General features: G+C 43.5%; 1 protein-coding gene across 3 annotated transcripts in view; it reads right to left on the bottom strand.

The window, feature by feature from the left end:
• Positions 1-22,465, bottom strand: part of MFSD2A (MFSD2 lysolipid transporter A, lysophospholipid) — a 55,696-nt gene that overhangs the window by 7,677 nt on the left and 25,554 nt on the right. For all 3 annotated transcript variants that reach the window (XM_058196206.1, XM_058196207.1, XM_058196204.1), the window contains 5 exons: positions 21,195-21,367; positions 17,366-17,456; positions 12,479-12,600; positions 10,281-10,364; positions 2,629-2,712 (listed from right to left, as the gene is read on the bottom strand). In XM_058196206.1, coding sequence (XP_058052189.1) covers positions 2,629-2,712; positions 10,281-10,364; positions 12,479-12,600; positions 17,366-17,456; positions 21,195-21,367 — 554 coding nt within the window. The remainder of the gene's footprint in view (positions 1-2,628; positions 2,713-10,280; positions 10,365-12,478; positions 12,601-17,365; positions 17,457-21,194; positions 21,368-22,465) is intronic.

The following is a 22,465-nucleotide window of genomic DNA, read 5'->3' as shown; positions in this document are numbered from 1 at the left end:
TTAGGCTAGTCCTGCTCGATGAAATAAAAGAGTCTTCAGCTCACGCCGGAAGGCTCGGAGGTCAGAGAGTTGGCGCAACGTTGGAGGTAGTTCGTTCCAGAGGGCTGGGGCCCCCACAGAGAAGGCCCTCCCCCTGGGGGTCGCCAGCTGACATTGTCTGGCCGATGGCACCCTGAGGAGACCCTCTCTATGGGAGTGCACTGGTCGATGGGAGGCTACCGGTGGCAGCAGGCGGTCCCGTAAGTATCCCTGTCCTGAGACTTGGTCATTAAGAGAAACTTACAAACTTTTCTTTTTGTGGGTGCTTCTTTCCCTTCTTGACCATGGTTGCCCGTGAGAACCTCATCATAATTAATAGCAGTTTCCTTATACTTGTTCGGACACAACCATGGGTTGAGAAAAAACTTCTCAAAATGTCTATCAATCCATAGATACCGTGTTGTTCCGAAAATAAGACCCTCTCTTATAATTTTTTGAATGCTGAAATAAGCGCTTGGCCTTGTTTTCAGGGGGGGGTCTTATTATTTTGGGGCGCGTGGAGGAAACCAGAGGAAATGGTGGGGACCGGCTGTGCATGTGTTTAAATTTTTTCGGGGAGGGCTTACTTTCAGGAGGGCTTATTTTAGCATATGCGCTCAAAAGCCCAATTGGGCTTATTATCAGGGGATGTCTTATTTTTGGGGCAACAGGGGATTTAGACTGAAACTTAGCAGTTGCTTTACATTTGACTGAGATAGAAGTCTTCAAACTGGTTCATGCATCATGCTAAGTCATATTTTGACTCATCAAGGTTTATTGAATAAGCCACCATTGGCTGGTTTCATACTTTGCTCTAAATCAGGGGTCTCCAACCTTGGCCACTTTAAGACTTGCGGACGTCAACTCCCAGAATTCCCCAGGCAGCCATGCTGGCTAGGGAATTCTGGGAGTTGATGTCCACAGGTCTTCATATTGCCAGGTTTGGAGACCCCTGCTCCAAATCACAACTATATATAGCAGGGGTCTCCAAATTTGGCCACTTTAAGACTTGCGGACGTCAACTCCCAGAATTCCCCAGGCAGCCATGATGGCTAGGGAACTCTGGGAGTTGATGTCCACAGGTCTTCATATTGCCAGGTTTGGAGACCCCTGCTCCAAATCACAACTATATATAGCAGGGGTCTCCAAATTTGGCCACTTTAAGACTTGCGGACGTCAACTCCCAGAATTCCCCAGGCAGCCATGATGGCTAGGGAACTCTGGGAGTTGAAGTCCACAAGTCTTAAAGTTGCCAAGGTTGGCAACCCCTGCTATATAGCACAGCTGGGAACACACAGGCTATCCAGACCAAGCAAAATGTAACCAACCACATTATCTCTTAGCCTGTTTTGCATGCAAGACCATTGTATCTACAGAGATTCTCATAGGTGATTTTTCAAGAGGCAACTGGACTTTCTGTTTGTTCTTTGAAGACGTTTTGCTTCTCATCCAAGAAGCTTCTTCAGCTAAAGAAATCCAGTTGCCTCTTGAAAAGGCACCTTTGGGACAAAGCCACTGTATCCTCCAATGAGAAAGGTACAGGGACCACAGTTCAACCCCATCCTATCTGAAATTGTCAGTCAAGGTTTGTTCTCTGAAAATATAAAAGGTCTTAGCCCTGCCCAAAAACTGATGTTTCCAAAAGAAATTTTCAGTTTCTGCTGCACCATTAATAGATCCCAGAGAAAACTCTGCCTTGTCTCACAGCTGCATGTGTTTGAATCATTACTTGAACGGTTTTCATGGCGGCCTCTTTCAGAATTTACCTAAGCAGGTAATAGGACTATATTATTTCCTCACTATGGGACGCGGTGGCTCAGTGGTTAGGATGCTGAACTTGTCGATCGAAAGGTCGGCAGTTCAGCGGTTCGAATCCCTAGTGCCGCATAACAGGGTGAGCTCCCGTTATTTGTCCCAGCTTCTGCCAACCTAGCAGTTCGAAAGCACGTAAAAAATGCAAATAGAAAAATAGGGACCACCTTTGGTGGGAAGGTAACAGCATTCCGTGCACCTTTGGCATTGAGTCATGCTGGCCACATGACCACGGAGACGTCTTCGGACAGCGCTGGCTCTTTGGCTTTGAAACAGAGATGAGCACCGCCCCCTAGAGTCGGGAACAATTAGCACATATGTGCGAGGGGAACCTTTACCTTTATTTCCTCACTATGACCACAATTGACTGCCAGTCATTAAGCGGATCACCCTGTGATCATGCCAGATTTTACAATCTTTTTTTACAGCGGTGGTCAAGTGAACACTGTGGTTGCTAAGCGAACCCCATGGTCGTAAAGTGAACACAGCAGTTGTTAAACGAACCCATTTTAGCCCATGAGCATTTTTTTTTCTGAGAACTGAAAGTAAACCTTGGTTTCTGGCAAAAAAAAAAAAAAAAGTTGTAAATCGCAATCAGTTTGATCGGGAATATTGCAAACTATCATAAATGCAGGCCAGTTACCAAATGCCCAAAATGCAGCCACATGACCATGGGAGGGGGAACAGTTATCGTAACACTGAAATAAAGTCGTAAGTACCTTTTGGGGGAATCTGTTGTAACTTTGAATGGTCACTAAGCGACCGGTCATAAGATGAGGACTATCGGGATTCACTCACCGAGATGCCAATGTAAACAGCAGTTTTCTTCCCAAAACGTATAAGGAACCACTGCCAGAAAGGGATGGTCAGTGTGGCTGAGAGCTGCAAAAGAACAACAAAAGAGAAAGGAAAGAAAATTTATTATAGATGGTATTTGACCTACAACCACAATTGGGATCACAATTGCTGTTGTTATGCAAGGTGTTGTTAAGTGAATCACAGGCCAATTTATGACAATTTTGCCATGGTCGTTAAGACAATCACTGCATTTGTTAAGTGAATCACAGAGCCAGTAAACAAATCTGGTTTCCCTCACTGACTTTGCTTGTCAAATGGTGATTGCAAATGGTGATCTACAACTGTCGTAAGTACATGCCAGTTGCCAAGCATTTGCCGGTTGCCAAAATTTTGATCACATGATCATGGGGCTGCTGCGATGGTCATAAGGGCAAACACTGGGTTGTAAGTCACTTTTTTCTGCACTGTCATAATTTTGAATGGCCACTAAAAGAGGATCATTGAAAGTTGAGGACTACCTGAATTTAAGTCAACCAGATGATGACCTTGCCTGGATTTTGTGGCAGCTTAAAATGCTGTGTGTGAAGTATCTGCTGCTCTAATTACCTTGCAGCAATGCCCACTGTTTCCATCATATTTTTGTATACATGAATTGCAGTCAAGCTTTGTCAATTAAAATGTGCAGAAAGTGGAATTCAGATCTATGTTTAGAAATCCTTTGGAGCATAAAGGAGGGAGAGATCCAGTTCGGTGTCATGGTTAAGAATTCAGACTAGAAACCAGGAGACGAGTTCTAGTCAGACATTAGGCACAAAGCCAACTGGCTGATCTTGAGCCAGTCCCTGTTACTTAGCCCTAGGAAGGAGACAATGGCAAAACCGCTTCAGAAAATCTTGTTGAGAAAACTGTAGGGACTTGTCCAGAAAGTCATTAGGAGTCAAATACTGACTCAAAGGCACCAAAAACAAACAGATAATAAAATAAAGGGCAAGTTATCTATTTTTTTATGCCTTTCTCCCTTTTCCTTTCCTTTTCTCTTGGTTTCATTCTTTTTTCCTTTTTAATATTCATAAAAAACAATAAGTAATATTACAGTGAAGACCTCAGTATTATACACCAAGCTCAAGATACAAATCCTTATTATGTTGTAAAATAATTGTATACCTTTTGCAACAAGCTATCAATGCCACTTATTTTTAATTGTACAGTTCAAGCAACCTGAAGTTCATTAACATCTCAGAATTAGAGTTAACATTGATATAGACTTTCCCCCCTTATCTTTAAAGCTTTAGGTTATCTAAATTAGCAGGCTGTTAACAACTTCTAATTTATATTTTACAATTTTTTTCTCTAGTGAGCTACTATCTGCATTCTTTTAACATATGATTTGCATCTTATAATGCAATATAACAATTAACTACATACACAAACACAGAACCAAGTTTTCCCCATTGAACAGGCTAATATAAACTTTCCCACACCCATTTGAGACTCCCTACTCTTTGACCTAGTCTGGCTAGAAATTTGCATATAACAATAAAATAATCTCTTTCTCTTCCTCCTCCATCATAAAGAAGAGGATCAGAAAGGCTGAAACCACTGACTGCAGATAATCCTCGATTTACGACTGCCATTGAGCCCAAAATTTCTGTTGCTAAGAGAGTTGTTAAGTGAGTTTTGCCCCATTTTGCGACCTTGCTTACCACGGTTGTTAAGTGAATCCCTGCAGTGGTTAAGTTAGTCACACGGTTGTTAAGTGAATCTGATTTTCCCCATTGATTGTGCTGGTCAGAAGGTCGCAAAAGGGGATCACATGACCCACCCATCCACCCCCGGGACACTTCAACAGTCTTAAATACATGCCAGTTGCCAAGCGTCTGAATTTTGATCACATGACCATGGGGATGCTGCAATGGTCATAAGTGTGAAAAATGGCCATAGGTCGCTTTTTTTCAGTGCCGTTGCAAATTCAAATGGACACTAAATGAATGTTTATAAGTCGAGGACTACCTGTAGACCAGAAGCGGGTTTAGATTCCCCAAAGAAGGAATTTAAGTTTGATGGCGTGAGCCAGCTAGAGATTCAAAATTAGTTTTGCCTTGGTTAGTTTTTCTTGCTTACGTTTAGCTTTTGTTATATGTTCTGCTGATGTTCAATGTGTTGTGTATTGCAACTTGGGAAATGGGCTAATTCAGACACTAGGTGAAGCACTTTATGAGAACACAGTAAGAATGTGCTTTATGCCAAAGTCATAAGAGCCGTAGGCTGAAATAGGAAAGCAACGTGGCTCCTCCGAGCAGCTATATATTTCAGCCGTCTTTTATGCCTGTCAGGCTCTCTTCTCCACCTGCTGTTTGTGAAAAGTTTCAGGGGAAAAAAAAAACTTTTCACAAACAGCAGGTGGAGCAGAGAGAGAGAGATACGGACATGTTTCCATTCAAAGTAATTCCCTCCCCTAAAGACCCCTTAAAGTCTAGCATCATTTTTATATTCAATGGCACTCTTGGACCGGCATAAGCATTCTTAGGAAATATAAATAGCAGCTGTTAGCAAACCAAAGCTTCGTTTGGAATCCTATCCAGGGAGGGGGAAAAACAAAAAGCGAAAAGCATGAGAAGAGATTGGCCATCTACTCTTTGAATAATGCAAACCGGCTTCCGATAGCTGACCCTCGTCTTTTCATTCTCCCGCTGCCATGGCCCAGACAAAGTCTTAATCTCCCAGGGAAGGGGGGGGGGGCTGGGTGGGGTGGTGGCGGCTGGGGATTGCAATGGCTCTTTGGCTGAAAGAGCTTAAGCGTCCCTCAACAGCTTCTCTTCCATTCATGACCAGACGGCCTAAAATATAAAGTTTAGCCGCTGACGTCCATTGGAATGAGCTAAAAATGGCTGCTTTGAAGTTGCTATTCCCCATTCACTTCAATTCTTCCCCAAAGGCTGCACTACATATTAATAGCAACTCAGAATTCTGGACGGCAAAAAAAAAAAAGAAAAGAAAAGGTCTCAGCGGGAAGGTGGCAGCAGCTTTGCATACAGAAAACTTGCATATTAGCTTCTCCCTTTTGTGACATTGGCAAACGAGGAGGTTTTCTTTCAATGTGGGGAATTGAACCCTCTCTTCCTGCCTGGAATCGCAACGGTCCGACCGCATTTCAAATAAAAAACAGAGTAAGAAAACTAGCCGTTGGAGGAGAAACTAGCCGTTTACGGGGCATTTTTGTTCTCCTCTTTGATGCTCATGGTTTTGATCCTGACCTACTTCTAAAGATCCACAATGGTGTTACTACCACCGCTGGACTAAGGAGAATTCAAGTTACCATTCTTTCAGTCAGTGACCATTCAAAGTTACAACAATGACGTACAGCTGCTCCTCTCACTTACGGCCAACATAGCATCCCTGCAGTCAATCATGCGAGCAAAATTCAGACACTTGGCAACTAGCATGTATTTAGGACAGTTGTAGCATTCCAGGGACAGGTGATCACCACTTGCAACCTTCCTGACTGGCTTTTAGGAAGCTAATGCAATAGGAGAAGCCAGATTCACTTAACAACCTCATGATTCGCTAACAACTGCAGTCATTCGCTCAACAACCACTGCAAAAAAATTGAGTGCAGCTCACTCAGCAACCACCTTGGCTCAGCCATGGGAATTTAGAATAGAATAGAATAGAATAGAATAGAATAGAATAGAATAGAATAGAATAGAATAGAATAGAATAGAATAGAATTTTTATTGGCCAAGTGTGATTGGACACACAAGGAATTTGTCTTGGTGCATAGGCTCTCAGTGTACATAAAAGAAAAGATACGAAAAGATTCTGGCCCCAAGTGTGCTTGTAAAGTCAAGGGCTACCTGTAGGACAGACACTAACAGAAATTGGATCACATCAGTGCCCATAAATCTCACCTTGCTTCCCTTTTTTGACACCCCTCACTGCTTGTGCATAAGAGGGACCCTTTGGCCATGTTCCAACAACCCACTGACCTGGGTCTTGAGTTAAACCTAACTTTGGGGTCATGTGGAATGCACTGGACCATACATTAATCAGAATGGCTGGGTAAAGGCAATATTCTAAAGGCATCAAACACACAAGGCAAGCTTCAAAGCAAAACAAACTTGGCATGTAGGTTTGTAATTGACTTGGAAAAGCTTGGAATGGATATGTCTCCGAGTATGTGCGTGCGTGCGTGTGGGAAACAACCACGTTAAAAATTTTTCTCTGTTCCCCATTCAACAAGAGGGCGGTTTTTGAGACTGTGCGAAAGGAAAGGAAATTAGCAAAACACAGGTGGGAGTTTGCAGCGCTAAATCTGAGGTCTGCTGTCAGCTACAGTTCAGAGTCATCCCTTCAAGATGAATTGCCAAGTTGTGGGTTGTTGTTTTTTTTAAAGCATGTTCTATGTTTTGATGGGTTTGGCAATTGGATTCCCCCTGATGGATGGATTAGTTTAGGATCCAGACAGGGGTGGGCTTCCAAAATTTTAGCAAGAGGTTCTCTGCCCGGTTGCTGGGTGGGCGTGGCCATGGTGGGTGTGGCCTAATCAGCCTCCTGCACCACTGGGGGGGGGGCTTTTTGCCCTCCCCAGGCTCTGGAGGCTTTTCTCGAGCCTCTGGGAGGGTGAAAATGACCTCCCAGAAGCTCCGGAGGCCCTCTGGAGGCCGGAAACGGGCTTGTTTCCGAACTTCCAGTAGGCCCATTTTTCGCCCTCCCCACGCCTCCTCATGCACCCTGCATCCAAAACGGGCTGCACGGGGACTCCTAGGAGGGGAGGGATGGGGCGGGTGGGGCCAGCCTGGAGTGAGATTTGAGGGTTCTCCGGACTGCACAGAATCTTAGCTAGAGGTTCTCCCGAACCCCTGCAAACCCCCAGTAGCCCACCCTTGGATCCAGTGCATTGAGAGACCCCCCCCCCAAATGGGCTACTTTCTTCAGCGCTTGGAAAGACAGGGGTGGTGTGTGTGTGAGTGTTTCTACGCCTTTCTGGCTTGGCAGAGAGTCTGATCTTTTCTTCTTTCCCCTCTCCTCCTGCTCAGGCCTTCTCAGACACTTGGCTCCAAAAATTCCATTCAGAGCCTCTCTCCCTGATCAAGACCGCAGCGTGTTTTTTTTCTCATGATTAAGGGCAGGCAGGAGGGGAGAAAAATGGCAGGCTTTGGACAAAAGGCCAGCTTGGTTTTTGTTTCTCGTCTCTTTTCAGCCCAGCTCTAAAAGCACACAACGAAAGCCTTGTTTGTGATCACCGACTCTATCTTTCCAGAAAGAGGGTTAATTGCCTGGGCTCGCCTCCTTGAAGGATGGCTTTCCTTTAACGTCCTCCAGTTCCCTTGCAGAGTCCGACAGCTGAAAAATTTCACCCACAACGACGCTCTTAACTTTACTACAGGTGGTCCTCGAATTATGATGTAATATACGACCACGACTGTAGCCCACAATTTCCATTGGTAAGCGAGACATTTGTTAAATGAGTTTCGCCCCGTTTTATGACCTTTCTCGCCACAGCGGTTAAGTGAATCACTGCAGTTGTTAAATTAGTAACACGGTTGTTAAGTGAATCTGGCTTCCCCATTGACTTTGCTTGCCAGAAGGTCGCAAAAGGTGATTTACGTGATCCCAGGACACTCCGACCGTCATAACTACATGCCAGTGGGCAATCATCTGAATTTTGATCACGTGACCATGGGGATGCTGCAATGGCTATAAGCGTAAAGGATGGTCATAAGTTACTTTTTTCAGCAACTTCAAATGGCCACTAAACAAATGGTTGTAAGTCAAGGACTACCTGTACTTAAAAGCCCGGCGCTGAGATCTATTGGGTGATGCCTTGCCAGGAAGGACCTGATCTCTGATCTAGATGTCTTTGCATGGGATCTGAGATTCACAGAGGTGGGTTTCAGTAGGTTCTGACCAGTTCTGGAGAACCGGTGATGGAAACTTTGAGTAGTTCGGAGAACCGGTAAATATCACCTCTGACTGGCTCCACCCCCATCTATTCCCTGCCTCCCGAGTCCCAGCTGATCGGGAGGAAATGGGAATTTTGCAGTAACCTCCCCCTGGGTAGGAATGAAGATTTTACATCAGGGGTCTCCTACCTTGGCGTCTTTAAGCTGGCTGGGGAATTCTGGGAGTTGAAGTCCGCCAGGCTTAAAGTTGCCAAGGTTGGAGACCCCTGTTTTACAGTATCCTTCCCCTGCCATGCCCACCAAGCCATGCCATGCCACACCCACCAAACCACGTTCACAGAACTGGTAATAAAATTTTTTGAATCCCACCACTGCAGGGCAAGGATAAAGCTCCACTTGTTAGCTGTGAATATTGGCAAGATTCATTAGTGCCTTGCTTAAATAGAATCCGTGCCAGACAGGTAGTTTAATATCTCTTTATTTGTGGATAAGTAAAGAGACGAACCCCATGGATGCATAGTGAGGGGGCACCCCCACCAAATAGGGAAATTGGTTTATATACCGTTCAGACATATTGGGTTTGGAATATGGAGAACAAGTCTGTCACTTCAAAGAACTAGAAACATTAATCAAAAACATTCCTAGTTACTGAAAACATTACTCAAAGAGGCCCCCCCCCCACCTCTCTTATTCCCATCACACTCTTTAGAATATCCTCCCCTTGGAAATATGGATGGTATGAACCTTGCTGACTTTGACAAATACATTTAAACACTTCTGCTTGAATCTGCTTTGGGCCATAGATTTTCCTTAGGAGCCTCAATATGAGGGTCTTCACTGCATACTTATTTTCTTGTGTTATTTTATAATACGGCGGCCCACTCAAGGTCCACAAGAATAAATGTTGGCAATAAATAAATAATCCAACTTTAGAGTTGAGAAAGAAGTCTATTGAACTGTAAAGTAATCATATGAACTAAGTTTACCCAATATATTAAACCATCCAAAAACTAACCAAGCAAGCTTAGTAGGTTGGTATATATGACATCAACGGTTAGACTTGCAACTGAGCCAGCTAAACTTTTGAGGTAATAATAATCCTTTGAGGTAAAGCAGCACCATGTTCTCACATTGCAAAATGGGGTAGATGGAATAATAAGATGGATTCTCCAGCTCTCTTTGAAAGCTTGTAACTGAAGGTTTATCTGGACCACCAGCCATCTCCCTCGTAACTCCCTCTCTTCAAGCCAGGGACTGTTGAGCTCATGTAGAAAAAGGAGTAAGAAGAAAAGAGAGAAAGGGAAAGAGGAAGAGGAAGAGAGAGAGAGAGAAAGAAAGAGAGAGAGAGAAAGAGAAAAAGAATGAGAGAGAGAGAGAGAGAGAGAGAGAGAGAGAGAGAGAGAGGGAGAGTGTAATGTATTTGAATTTTAGGAGGGAAATTTGGGCAGGAAAATGCACGTTGCTGATTGGCTGATGCCTCAGCCAAAATACTATTTAAAGAGGGGTTTTTGCCTGTTGGCTTTTGCTGGGATCACAATAAACCAAAGAGCTGTTGTCACTTGTACGGTCTCCTGCCTCTTCATTGCCTGAACCTAACAGAGGGAGAGAGAGAAAGGGAAAGAGGAAGAGAGAGAGAAAGAAAAAGAGAATGAAAGAGAGAGAGAGAGAGAGAGAGAAAGAGAGAGAGAGAGAAAGAGAGAGGGAGGGAGAGAGAAAGAGAGGTCATTGCATGCCTTGCAGAACACATACCATGATGGCGAGCAGAATGTTCTGGAACTCGTTGCGGAACCCCAAGGTGTAAGTGCAGAACAAGGCAAAGTTTCCTTCCAACAGCTGGGAAGAAACAAGACATGTCAGTGGAAAAAAGCAGGAGCATTTTGATAAAGAAAAAAAAGATGGCAATGGGGGTTGGGGGGAGAAACACCACCTTACTGGAATAAAGCTCTCCACAAGGTTTCTCCACCCTGGCGATTTTAAGATGTATGGACTTCAATTCCCAGAATCCCCCAGCCCAGGAATTCTGTTGAGCTGAAGTCCACACACATCTTAACACTGCCAAGGTTGAGAAACGCTCTTCTGTAAAATTCCAGAAGCAAAGACCTGAAAGAATACAGATCTTTGTTTGGACTACTTAAGGGTAGGGAAGCATAGAAGAGAATGCTGCTGGAGAATTGCCACGGAGAAGGGGAAAGGTAGAGGCTACAAATATTCCTTACATTCCCGGAGAGCTGAAGGGTGGGAAGTGGAATTCATTGTCCATTATTGAATTGGAAGCAAACAACACAGCAGAAGTATTCAGCTGAGCGGTGACCTCAGCATCACTCCTGATATTTGGGCAGTACATTCTCCAAAATGTTGAGGCCGTGGGCATTCTTAGGGAGATTCAGAACATGTAGGGTCCCTTCAACTTTGTCCAGACAATCAAAACAGACTTATCAACAAGAGCTTAGACATTTCCTAGGTTAAACACTGAGAAGAAAGATCTGGGATCTATTTAGGACAGGGGTCTCCAACCTTGGTCCCTTTAAGACTTGTGGACTTCAACTCCCAGAGCAAAGCTCTGAGGTTGAGGAACTCTGGGAGTTGAAGTCCACAAGTCTTAAAGGGACCAAGGTTGGAGACCCCTGATTTAGGAAGTACTCAAGATTTAGGTACCGTAGTCCTCGACTTACAACCACAATTGGGACAAGAATTTCCACTGCTCGACTTACAACCACAATAGGGACAAGAATTTCCATTGCTAAGTGAGTCATGCCCAATTTTATTACCCTTTTTGCTATAGGTATTAAGCAGTGGTAGGTTGCTACCGGTTCGGTCCGGTTCTTGTGAACTGGTAGTAATGGCGGCGGGAGGCTCTGCCCACCTACCCCGACGTCATCAAATATGATCTGCACATGCGCACAAGTGCATGCACTCCCTTTGTGAACCGGTAGCGAAGGTAAGTGGAACCCGCTTCTGGTGTTAAGTGAATCATGCAATTGTTAAGCAAATCAGCTCCCCCCATTGACTTTGTCAGATGGGAAGGTCACAAATGGTGATCACTTGACCCCGGGACACTACAAACATTGTAAATACATGCTGGTTACCAAGTGCCCGAATTCTGAACACCATGACTTGTGAGAATGCCGCAACACTTCTAAGTATGAGAACCAATTATAAGTCACTTTTTTTCAGCGTTGCTGTAACATTAAACTAAATGGATGGTTGTAAGTCAAGGACTACCTGTACTCTAGAACGTCTTTAACCTTGGCAACTTATAAGACTTGTGGACTTCAACGCGCAGAACCCAACTATGGTTGGGTTCCCACGACATGCTGAACTTAAGTTTATTTTAATTGGGATGTATGTGTGTCTTTTTTTTTCCTTTTTGTACTGTCCATGGGGTTTTCATGGCAAAGATACTGGAGTGGATTGCCATTTCCTTCTCCAGTGGATTACGTTTTGTCAGAACTCTCTGCTATGACCTGTCCGTCTTGGGTGTCCCTGCACGGCATAGCTCATAGCTTCATTGAGCTATGCAAGCCCTTTCACCATGACAAGGCAGTAATCCATGAAAGGTAGAGGATGGTAGAGGACAGGAAGACCTGGAGGAATGTTGTCCATGGGGTCGCGATGGGTCGGACACGACTTCGCAACTAACAACAATGTGTGTCTTTCTTGGTAACAATGCAGGTTAGGTGAATTCTCAGGACCTTTGCTTAGGTGATTTAGGGCAGGGGTCTTCAACCTTGGTAACTTTAAGACTTGTGGACAAAGCAAAGCTGGCTGAGGAACCGTGGGAGTTGAAGTCCACAAGTCTTAAAGTTGCCAAGGTTGGAGACCCCTGCTCTAGGAAATGTATTCCAGGTTCAAGGAATGGGTGGATGGGGGTTCAATTTTTGCTCTGGTTTTTTTTTTTTAAATCACATGGTTGGAAGTGTGATGAAGAAGTCTAGAAGTTCTCTCACCATGAAAGCGAGGGAGGTAAAGAGGAAAGCCGCAATCAGCTTAATGTAGGGTCCATGTTTCATAACCAGCTTCAAACCCTGGAAGAAGGAAACCGGCTCAGCTAACTGAAGTTCAGAAGACTCTGTGGAGCAAAGCACAAGGAGCAGGTGACTTTCGTCTCTTCCATGGATGTTCTGGATCATGAGTATTTTGGCTACCATATTTTCTAGAACACACCATTTGTTATTTTTCATATGTAATTCCATAATTGTTCTTTTTTTTTGTGAGGCAATGTGATTTATTCCACAAACATTTATTCTAAAGATCAGGGTTGTTGTTTGGTGTGTTTTTTTTGTAATTTTTTTTTAACAAACATACATAAAAAACATCTATAATACAAACGCAAACAGTGTGTCAGTTAATTGGTTAGAAATCTTTTGTGCAATTTCACCATCTTCATAACATATGATTTATCTAATTTTACATTTTACCAATCTAATATATATATATATATCCCAGTCCTTTGGTCAATTCATCATTTATTTAACTATAAATGTTTCTTCCCTCATTTCATATAAAATATTCTAAATTTATGTTAATTGTATTGCATCATTCATTTCATTATCTTAAATCAGTATGTATTTAGACAGTTCTTACTTTATAGAAACCTCTATCAAACTTCATTAACATATTTTTTTATCTAACCATGGATAAACTAAATCCCATATCTTATAATATTACCTTCCTGTTCTCTAATTTCAAATGTCAATTTACTCATTTCAGCACATTCCATTATTTTCTTAATAACTTCGTGTTGGTATTTTCTCATTTTTCCAGTTTTTAGCAAACGCAATTCTAGCCGCCGTTACTACATTCACAATCAAACCCATAATTGTTCTTGTTTGCATAATTTATCCTAATTTTGCCAGCTGGAGGAGGAGGAGGAGGAGGAGGAGGAGGAGGAGGAGGAGGAGGAGGAGGAGGAGGAGGAGGAGGTAGAAGATGTCCAAGAAGGCTTAAAAGGACAACTGCCTTGAGTGAGCCCTTCCTCTTTTTTAGGAAAGAGCTCAAATCAGGCAGTTTCATGGGAGAATCTTCTTTTCAGAAATCTAGATCAGGGATCTCCAACCTTGGTCCCTTTAAGACTTGTGGACTTCAACTCCCAGAGTCCCTCAGCCAGCAAAGCTGGCTGAGGAACTCTGGGAGTTGAAGTCCACAAGCCTTAAAGGGACCAAGGTTGGAGACCCCTGATCTAGAGAGAAACATAGAAACCTTCACTCTTTTCCTTAACCTGAAACTCAAATTTAAGTATGATGCAAACACCTCCTAGGCAAGACAGCTGTTCAAGGGTTTTCCCTTAACTGCATTTGTTTGGTGCCCATTTCCCTTCAGCCCAGCCCATTCTCTACCCCAGGAGGATGTTGGGTGCTTTCCAATCTTTTTATTGGTGCAAAAGGCAGTACCAAGCTGATATTAAATCAATGCAAAAAGAATCGGGACAAAGTGGATACAGGTAGTCTCAAAGGTGCTTTTCCAAAAGGCAACTGGACTTCCTTGGGTTTTGTTTTTGTTTTTCCTTGAAAACATTTCCCTTCTCACCCAAGAAGCTTCTTCAGTTCATCCTTCAGTTCATTTCCTGGATGAGGAGGGAAACTTTTTCAAGGAAAAAACCCAAGAAAGTCCAGTTGTCTTTTGGAAAAGCACCTTTGGGACAACCATGACCTGGATGATTGACAACCTCCAGAGACATTTAGAAACAGATAGTCCTCGTCTTATGACCACAATGGGGAACAGAATTTCCCAGTGTGGTTGTTAAGTGAATCACTACCTTTTTTTCTTCTTCCATGCTTAAGTAAAGTAAATCTAGCTTCCCCTATTGGCTTCCTTGTTGGAAGGTCACAAATGGTGATTGTGTGACCCCAGGACCCTGCAACCTTTGTAAATGCATGGCGGTTGCCAAGCACCTCCATTTTGATCACGTGACCATGGGGATGTTACAACCCCTCATAAATGCAATGACTGGCCTTAAGTGGCTTTTCTCGGTGTCGTCGTAACTTCAAACAGTTGCTAAACAAATGATTGTGAGTTGAAAATTACCTATACTGGAGTAAGTGAGTGCTATCTTTAGCTAATGTGAGCCAGATCATCCATCCCTATCCTTTGATGACTTCATCCCATCAGTCCTATCTTTGGAAGTTTGCCTATCAAACTTCCTCTCTCAGCTAATCTTAATATTGCTCATGAGGTGATAAGGCTTTTCCCCTGACGGAACACTAAGGAGGATTTCTCAGACGTGAAGTGTGTGGCATCAGGTAATATTTGCTCATGAGGAGTGGCTCTTTTGATAAGCATCCTCCAGACAAGGCCTCCATGCCACGGTGGGCTTGAGAGGGTGCTTTCCTTCAGGAGGCTGAAGAGTATGTCACGTCCCCCAGAAGGCAAAGCAAAGGACACGTCCAGGGAGTGAGCCAACTTCTGCTTCCCAGTGACTGGTTAGAACCAGAATGTGGGGTTGCCTCATGAGAGAGAAGCTGAGGCCAGGCACGGCAGCTTTATGCAATCCCCAACTCTTGCGCAAGACTTTCATTTTCTCCCTCAGTGTTCACTCAGGTATTAAACAGGAGTGGCTGCTGGAGAGAAAGCTACAATCAGTTTGTCCCAAGGGAGAAGCAAGCGACTTTTGTAACCTTCTGATGGGTCGGTTGACATAATCTGTAGGAGTGAATACCTCCGGTATTCAGCAAAAGAAAAAAAATCCATCTTTAATTAGAAGGATGTCATCAGGGTGCATTTTGGGGGCCAGAGAACCCTTCAAAAAGGATGGTGTAGATCAGGGGTCCCCAACCTTGGCAACAGTAAGCCTGGCAGACTTCGACTCCCAGAATTCCCCATCCAGCAAAGGTGGCTAGGGAATTCTGGGAGTTGAAGTCCTCCAGGTTTACAGTTGCCAAGGTTGGAGACCTCTGGTGTAGATATCTTTAGAAAGTGTTTGTTCTTGCATGTCTCTCAAAAAGGTTGAAGTGGATGGTCAAGATTAAAGGAAGGTAGGAATGTGGATGTTGGATCTCCCCACTTGACGAATTCAGCTCCCCCTTAAATTCTGGGTCTCCTGAATGACTCTGAGCCAGCCTTTTCCCCACTCAAGTTCTATCTACTCATGTTTCCCTGAAAATAAGACCAGGTTTTATATTAATTTTTGCTCCAAAAGATACATTGGGGCTTATTTTTCAGTTAGGTCTTATTTTCAGGGAAATAAGGTACTAAAATGCACCCATTTGGCTGACGATCTTAACTGCAGCTTATTTTTTGGGGTAGAGCTTATATTATGAGCATCCTGAAAAGCCATGCTAGGACTTATTTTCCAGATAGGTCTTATTTTTGGAGAAACAGGGTACTTTTCCAGGATTGTAGTCATGGAAATATTCTAAGGGACAACTCTTCCTCTTTGCACACTCCGAGGAAGGCAGGACCAAAATAAATAATTGCTGGCATGATTAAATTCCTACTTACTTCATTCTTTTAAAGTACCGTATATACTCGAATATAAGCCGATCCGAGTATAAGCCGAGGTCCCCAATTTTACCCCAAAAACTGGGGTAAACTGGGGACTCGAGTATAAGCCGAGGGTGGGAAATGAGGCACCTACCGGTTGGGGAAACCCTCCCTCCCTCAGCTGAGAAGGCTGGCGGCTCCCCCGCCCCGCCCTCTCACTGCACCGTCCGGTAAAATGTGAAAAAAAGAAGAAAAAAAAAACTCGAGTATAAGCCGTATATACTCGAGTATAAGCCGAGGGGCTTTAAAAAAAAAAAAAAACTCGAGTATAAGCCGTATAGACCCGAGTATAAGCCGAGGGGACGTTTTTCAGCACAAAAAACGTGCTGAAAAACTCAGCTTATACTCGAGTATATACGGTAATCTATTCAACAAAATGCTAAAGTCAGATGATCATGTCCATGCACACCACAATATCCCTCGGTGATGAATCATCTGCTAAAATGTATTATTTTAGCAGATGATTCAACTCAAATTATGGGTTCACATCTGTTTCACCTCAGTGACTCAACCAACTGGACTGTGTCTTTCACTTTCAAGATTCCTGAAATTTCCTTCCTCTAGACTGGGGTATATAAGCCAGTTGATCCCAATCATGGCAATTTGTATGAATGTTTACTCTATACTTCCAGAATTCTCAGCAAGGACAATGCCAAGTGAGGAATTTTGGTGCAGAAGAGCAGGCTGAAATAGGAGACGGGGTTAAATGTGTCATAAGTTTGAAATCCTTGCAGTGCCACAAAAGAGCCCAGTCCAGCCCCCTCCCTGAATTCCATTGTCCCTTAAAGGTAAAGGTTCCCCTCACACATATGTGCTAGTCGTTCCCAACTCTAGGGGGCGGTGCTCATCTCCGTTTCAAAGCCAAAGAGCCAGAGCTGTCCGAAGACGTCTCCATGGTCATGTGGCTGGCATGACTCAATGCCAAAGGCGCATGGAATGCTGTTACCTTCCCACCAAAAGTGGTCCCTATTTTTCTACTTGCATTTCTACATGCTTTCGAACTGCTAGGTTGGCAGAAGCTGGGACAAGTCACGGGAGTTCACCCTGTTACACGGCACTAGGGATTCGAACTGCTGAACTGCCGACCTTTCAATCGACAAACTCTTAGCCCCTGAGCCACTGCGTCCCACCAGATTGTCCCTTATCTTGTGCCAATTTAGCTTTGACCAATTGTTGACTAGATTCTTGTGTATAAGTAGCAACAGCAAGACTAAACTCTTCTATGCTTTGAGCTCAATGAATGCATCTAGTTATTTGTGCCTGGTATTAGGGAATTGAAAGACCACAGAAGTCACCGTGGTTGAGAATACATAATACATAATATTACATGACGCAAGTTGATTCACTTGGCTTACCTTGCCTTTCCCGCACGCCTAGAGACAGAATGGTAGCACAAAGAATATAAATACCACCAATGACCCCGGCTGCAATCATATAGGCATTTTTCTGTAAGAGGATAGAAAAAACGGTGAGAAAAAGGGAACATTTCAAATGAGATCAATATTTCAAGCAAGATATTTTGTAGAAAAGCATCGCTGGATGCTCAGAAGTATTCCTCAATTTACAACCACAATGAGGACTGGAATTTTGATCACTAAGTGATGCTCGGGCCAATTTTATGACCATTTTTATGGTGGCGGATAAATCACGGGGTCACTAAGGGAATCATGCAACCATTAAATAATTCTGGCTTCCCAGCTTGTTGGAAGTCAATGACTTGATGCTGCAACTGTTGAAAATGTGAGTCAGTGGCCAAGCACCCCCAAATTGCAATCATGTGACACACCACATCATGTGGTATGGTGGTCTTGGCTTCCAGCTGGGTCATAAGTCATTCTTTAAAGCACTATTGTAAGTTTGGACTGTGGTTAAACAAATCATCATAAGTTGAGGACTACCTCTCCTTGGCCATGTAGTATTAAAAAGTTTTATATCTACTGAAAAGGAGAACAGCCTTCAATTACCATTATTGATATATTATTATTATTATTATTATTATTATTATTATTATTATTATTATTATTATTATTATTATTATTATTATTATTTAATTTTTATACCGCCCTTCTCCCGAAGGACTCAGGGCGGTGAACAGGCAAAATAAAAACAACAATCAAATACATACAGTAGAATAAAATATTAATTAAAAAACTTATTTAAATTAGCCCAATCTAAAAATACTTTTAAAATCCCAAAACCTAATTTGAAAATTTAAAACTCTAAAAACAACTAAAATTCTATGCCAGTCCCGCACGGATAAATAAATAGGTCTTAAGCTCGTGGCGAAAGGTCCGAAGGTCCGGAAGTTGGCGAAGTCCAGGGGGAAGCTCGTTCCATAGGGTAGGAGCCCCCACAGAGAAGGCCCTTCCCCTGGGGGCCGCCAGCCGACATTGCTTGGCTGAAGGCACTCTAAGGAGTCCCTCTCTGTGAGAGCGCACGGGTCGGTGGGAGGCAAACGGTGGCAGTAGGTGGTCCCGTAAGTAACCCGGTCCTAAGCCATATGGTTGCATATTAACAATAACAATATTAATTGTTAATTTTTATTAACAGTAAAAGTATAATATTCCTTTCCAAAGTAATTTTGATTTTCATTTATTATGGCCTGCAGCCAGCAACCATCCCACAACCTTAAAGACAGTCAGTTAAAAGCAGTTTCTTATATATAAAGCACCCTGAGAATTTGACTGGGGTGTGATATGAAATTATAGTAACATAACAAACATCCTGGTTGGTTTCACATACTGAAGTAAACCAGGGCTTATTTGAAACATGATCGGTTCCACAATTCATAGTCACCTGGTTTGGGTTAGTAACATTTTAGCTAAATGATGGTCCCCAGAACCATTAGGAGGTGGATTTTGTAAATAGTGTTTTACAAATTAAACTATTAATCAGTATCAATAATCCCAGAATCCCAACAATTCTTCCAGATAAAATCAAACTCTGATTCAATAACATCCTGGTATTGATGTTACAAGATCTGCAGATTACTAGCTAAACTAGATACATAGAAACCATGGGTCTATAATACAGGTAGTCCTCGACTTAGAACAGTTCATTTAGTGACCATTCGAAGTTACAACGGCACTGAAAAAAGTGGCTTATGACCATTTTTCACACTTATGACCGTTGCCGCATCCCCAGGGTCACGTGATTTACATCTGGATGCTTGACAACTGGTTTCATATTTATGACGGTTGCAGTGTCCTGGGAACATGTGATCCTCTTTTGCGACCTTCCAACAAGCAAAGTTAGTGAGAAAATCAGATTCCACAATTTTTCCTTTTGGGTATTATAATGGATTGTACAGGGATTGAGACTAAACTGATTCTGAATTTAATAACAGCAGCAAGACTGTTGATTGGACAATATTGGAAGAAAGAAGAGGTAGCTACAATAGAAGAATGGATACTGAAAGTCATTAATTTGGCTGAGATGGCTAAAATCTCAGCTTTTTTAAAAGACAATACACAGGAAAGATATTTAATTGAATGGAAAAAATGGACTGATTATCTACAAAATAGATATCAGATTAAGAAATATCAGATTGCCTTTGAATAATTAGAAAGTTATTTTATGTAATGGGGAGGGGGTTGGGAGATGAAAAGCTTTGGATGTGGTTATTTGGATTGGAAGGGAAAATTTTATTCTATGTTTGGTTTATGTATAACAATACCTTGTGATTGACCCGGGAAGCCGGGAGGGGAGGAGGGGAAGGGTTTTTTTGGGGAGGGAGGGGGGAAAAAGGGGGGAAAATGTTTTTGTTTTTTAAAACTCTTTCAATAAAAAAAAAAAAAAGAGAAAATCAGATTCACTTAACAACCGTTGTTACTGATTTAACAGCTGCGGTGATTCACTTAACAAAAAGTGGCAAAAAAAATTAGTAAAACTTAACAAATTTCTCAGTTAGCAACATAAATTCTGGGCTCATTTGTGGTCGTAAATCAAGGACTGTCTGTGTTGTTTTTCTAGAGTCAACAAAATTTTACACCTTACATGCATATATTTTAATATATTGGAGTAAATTCAGAAGCTTTCTTTTCCTTTTGACAGAAATTCCATTTGTTTTGGACATGAAAGACTGACCAACTCTTGTAACCTGACCGTAGCAACTTTTAATCAGGTCAGCGACACACCCAGTGACGGCATAAGCCTTTAAGTAGGATCCATTCTAACGTGGGTTAGCTTGATGAGGCTTAGCATGTTGTGCACATCTAGCCCATTTAATCGGCTCTGTGGAAACCCAAAACAAGAGGGTCACTTAAGAACCAGTTGAAGCATCTGATATGGATGCAGCTGACCAGAACAGCTTTGGCAACCAAGACCCAAAGAAGATTCGAGCTTCTCTCTTGGTTTGATCTGTTCCCAACAACCTCTTCGAATGAACAAGAAGTCGGACCACAGCTCTGTCCCATTTTTGTTCCCTAGGAGAAGATGCTTTCTGATGGTAGTGTCAAACTCAAGGCTCTAGAGCCGGATCCAGCCTGCACGATACTTAGATCTGGCCATGGGGGCTGCCCTGGAAACAGTGAAGGACCAGCCCGCAATGCTTCTGCCAGCAGAAACGGGCTCCCGAGCTCCGTTTTTGGCTGCCACGGCCTCCTGCAACCCTCTGCCAGTAAAAACGGAGCTCGGGAGGGCCACGCGTGGCCCTCCTGAGCTCCGTTTTCACTGGCAGAGGGTTGCAGGAGGCCGTGGCAGCTGAAAACGGAGCTCGGGCGCCCATTTCCACTGGCAGAGCGCTCGGGCCACCATAGGCGCCCCCGACAGGAGTGACATCGAGCTGGCCACGCCCACCCCGGCCACCCAACCCTGATTCGGCCCACAATGAAATCGAGTTTGACACCCGTGCTCACCACCTCTAAAGCCGGAACCTCAGTCTTTTCACTTTGGTTAGCCAGACAAAGCAGCAACAAAAATGGAGATTATCTTTTTTTTCTCAACTCATCCTCCAGCCAAACCCTTTTATCACACTGTTTCGCAACCTCAGCAACTTTGAGATGAGTGGGCTTCAATTCCCAGAATTCCCCAGCCAGCCAGGGAATTGTTTCTCTAGAGTCTCTAGCAAGGCTGGCTGGGGAATTCTGGGGGTTGAAATCCACTCATCTTAAATTTGCCGAGGTTGAGAAACACTGCTTTACCGCATTGAAATGAGAACACGAAATTCTCCGTAAGGGTCCATACCGTATCAGAAAGTGAACCAGTGTCATGGGTAATGTTGACTTCTTCTAAGACCACCGAAGAATTGTTCGTATTCAAGAAAGGTGGGTCGGGAATACAAGGAGTATTGACTTTTCCCACAATCTGTCCTTGGATGGCTGTTCCTAAGACAGTACCCAGCACTTCTACTGTCATGCCTGTAGAAGCAAGGGAGAGATTAGAACAAATAAAACATAGGTTGGGTCCAGAGGGGCTTCACTTAATTTAACAACCGGTTCGCCTAGTGCAGAACTGAAAATGTGTTTCCGTGTGGCTTCAAATACATGGTGATTTCCTGCACGCGGCTTCCAGCACAACTCAGGCAGCTGCAGTGAGTAGAGCGGGTGAGGAGTGGAAATCAGCTGGGCTGCGTAGGCGGGGTGAGTGAACCAGAGAGTGAAATATATAGGACGGGATAGTGCCGGGGCAGGTGGGTGGCCTCAACCAGTGGTCAGAACTACCAGTTCGCCCGAACCGGTCTGAACCGACAGCTGCCCACTTCTGGTTGGGTCGCCTTTCAAAAGTAGTGGTAAAAGGTAAAGGTTCCCCTCGCACATATGTGCTAGTCGTTCCCGACTCTGGGAGGGGGTGCTCATCTCCTTTTCAGAGGCGAAGAGCCAGCGCTGTCCGAAGACATCTCCGTGGTCATGTGGCCGGCATGACTAAACTCTGTTACCTTCCCACCAAAGGTGGTCCCTATTTTTCTACTTGCATTTTTTACGTGCTATCGAACTGCTAGATTGGCAGAAACTGGGACAAGTAACAGCAGCTCACCCTGTTACGCGGCAGTTCTAGGGATTCGAACCGCTGAACTTCTGACCTTTCGATCAACAAGCTCAGCATCTTAGCCACTGAGCCACCACACCCCTTGAAAAGTAGTGGTAGATGCTAGTTTTAACTCATTGAGCACCTGAATATCAGCGTTTACACTTTAAATGAAACCATGCTTTAAGTTAGCTGTGGGTTCATCCAATCCAGTTCCATTATAACACCGCCTCATGAAACATAATTTACAAATGTTAAGGCTAGGTTCATAAACACCCAATGGTTGGCCAACATGCTCAACTGAACCACAATGCAGTTTTTGGTTCATCAACTAGTGAACACCAACTTCAACCAAGCCATCCTGCTAAGCTACAATATACTTTATTGGGGTGAGGGCTAGAATATTATGTGAAGGCAGACCCTATATTTTGTTAACCAGGGTTTGTGGCTTGGCATGGTAGGTGAACCTAGTCAAGGTGTTCCGAGCAATA

Source organism: Ahaetulla prasina, chromosome 10 (genome assembly GCF_028640845.1).
Source record: "Ahaetulla prasina isolate Xishuangbanna chromosome 10, ASM2864084v1, whole genome shotgun sequence".
NCBI classification, from domain to species: domain Eukaryota; kingdom Metazoa; phylum Chordata; class Lepidosauria; order Squamata; family Colubridae; genus Ahaetulla; species Ahaetulla prasina.
Note: the sequence above shows the minus strand (reverse complement) of the source record. Positions and strands in the feature narration are given on the sequence as shown.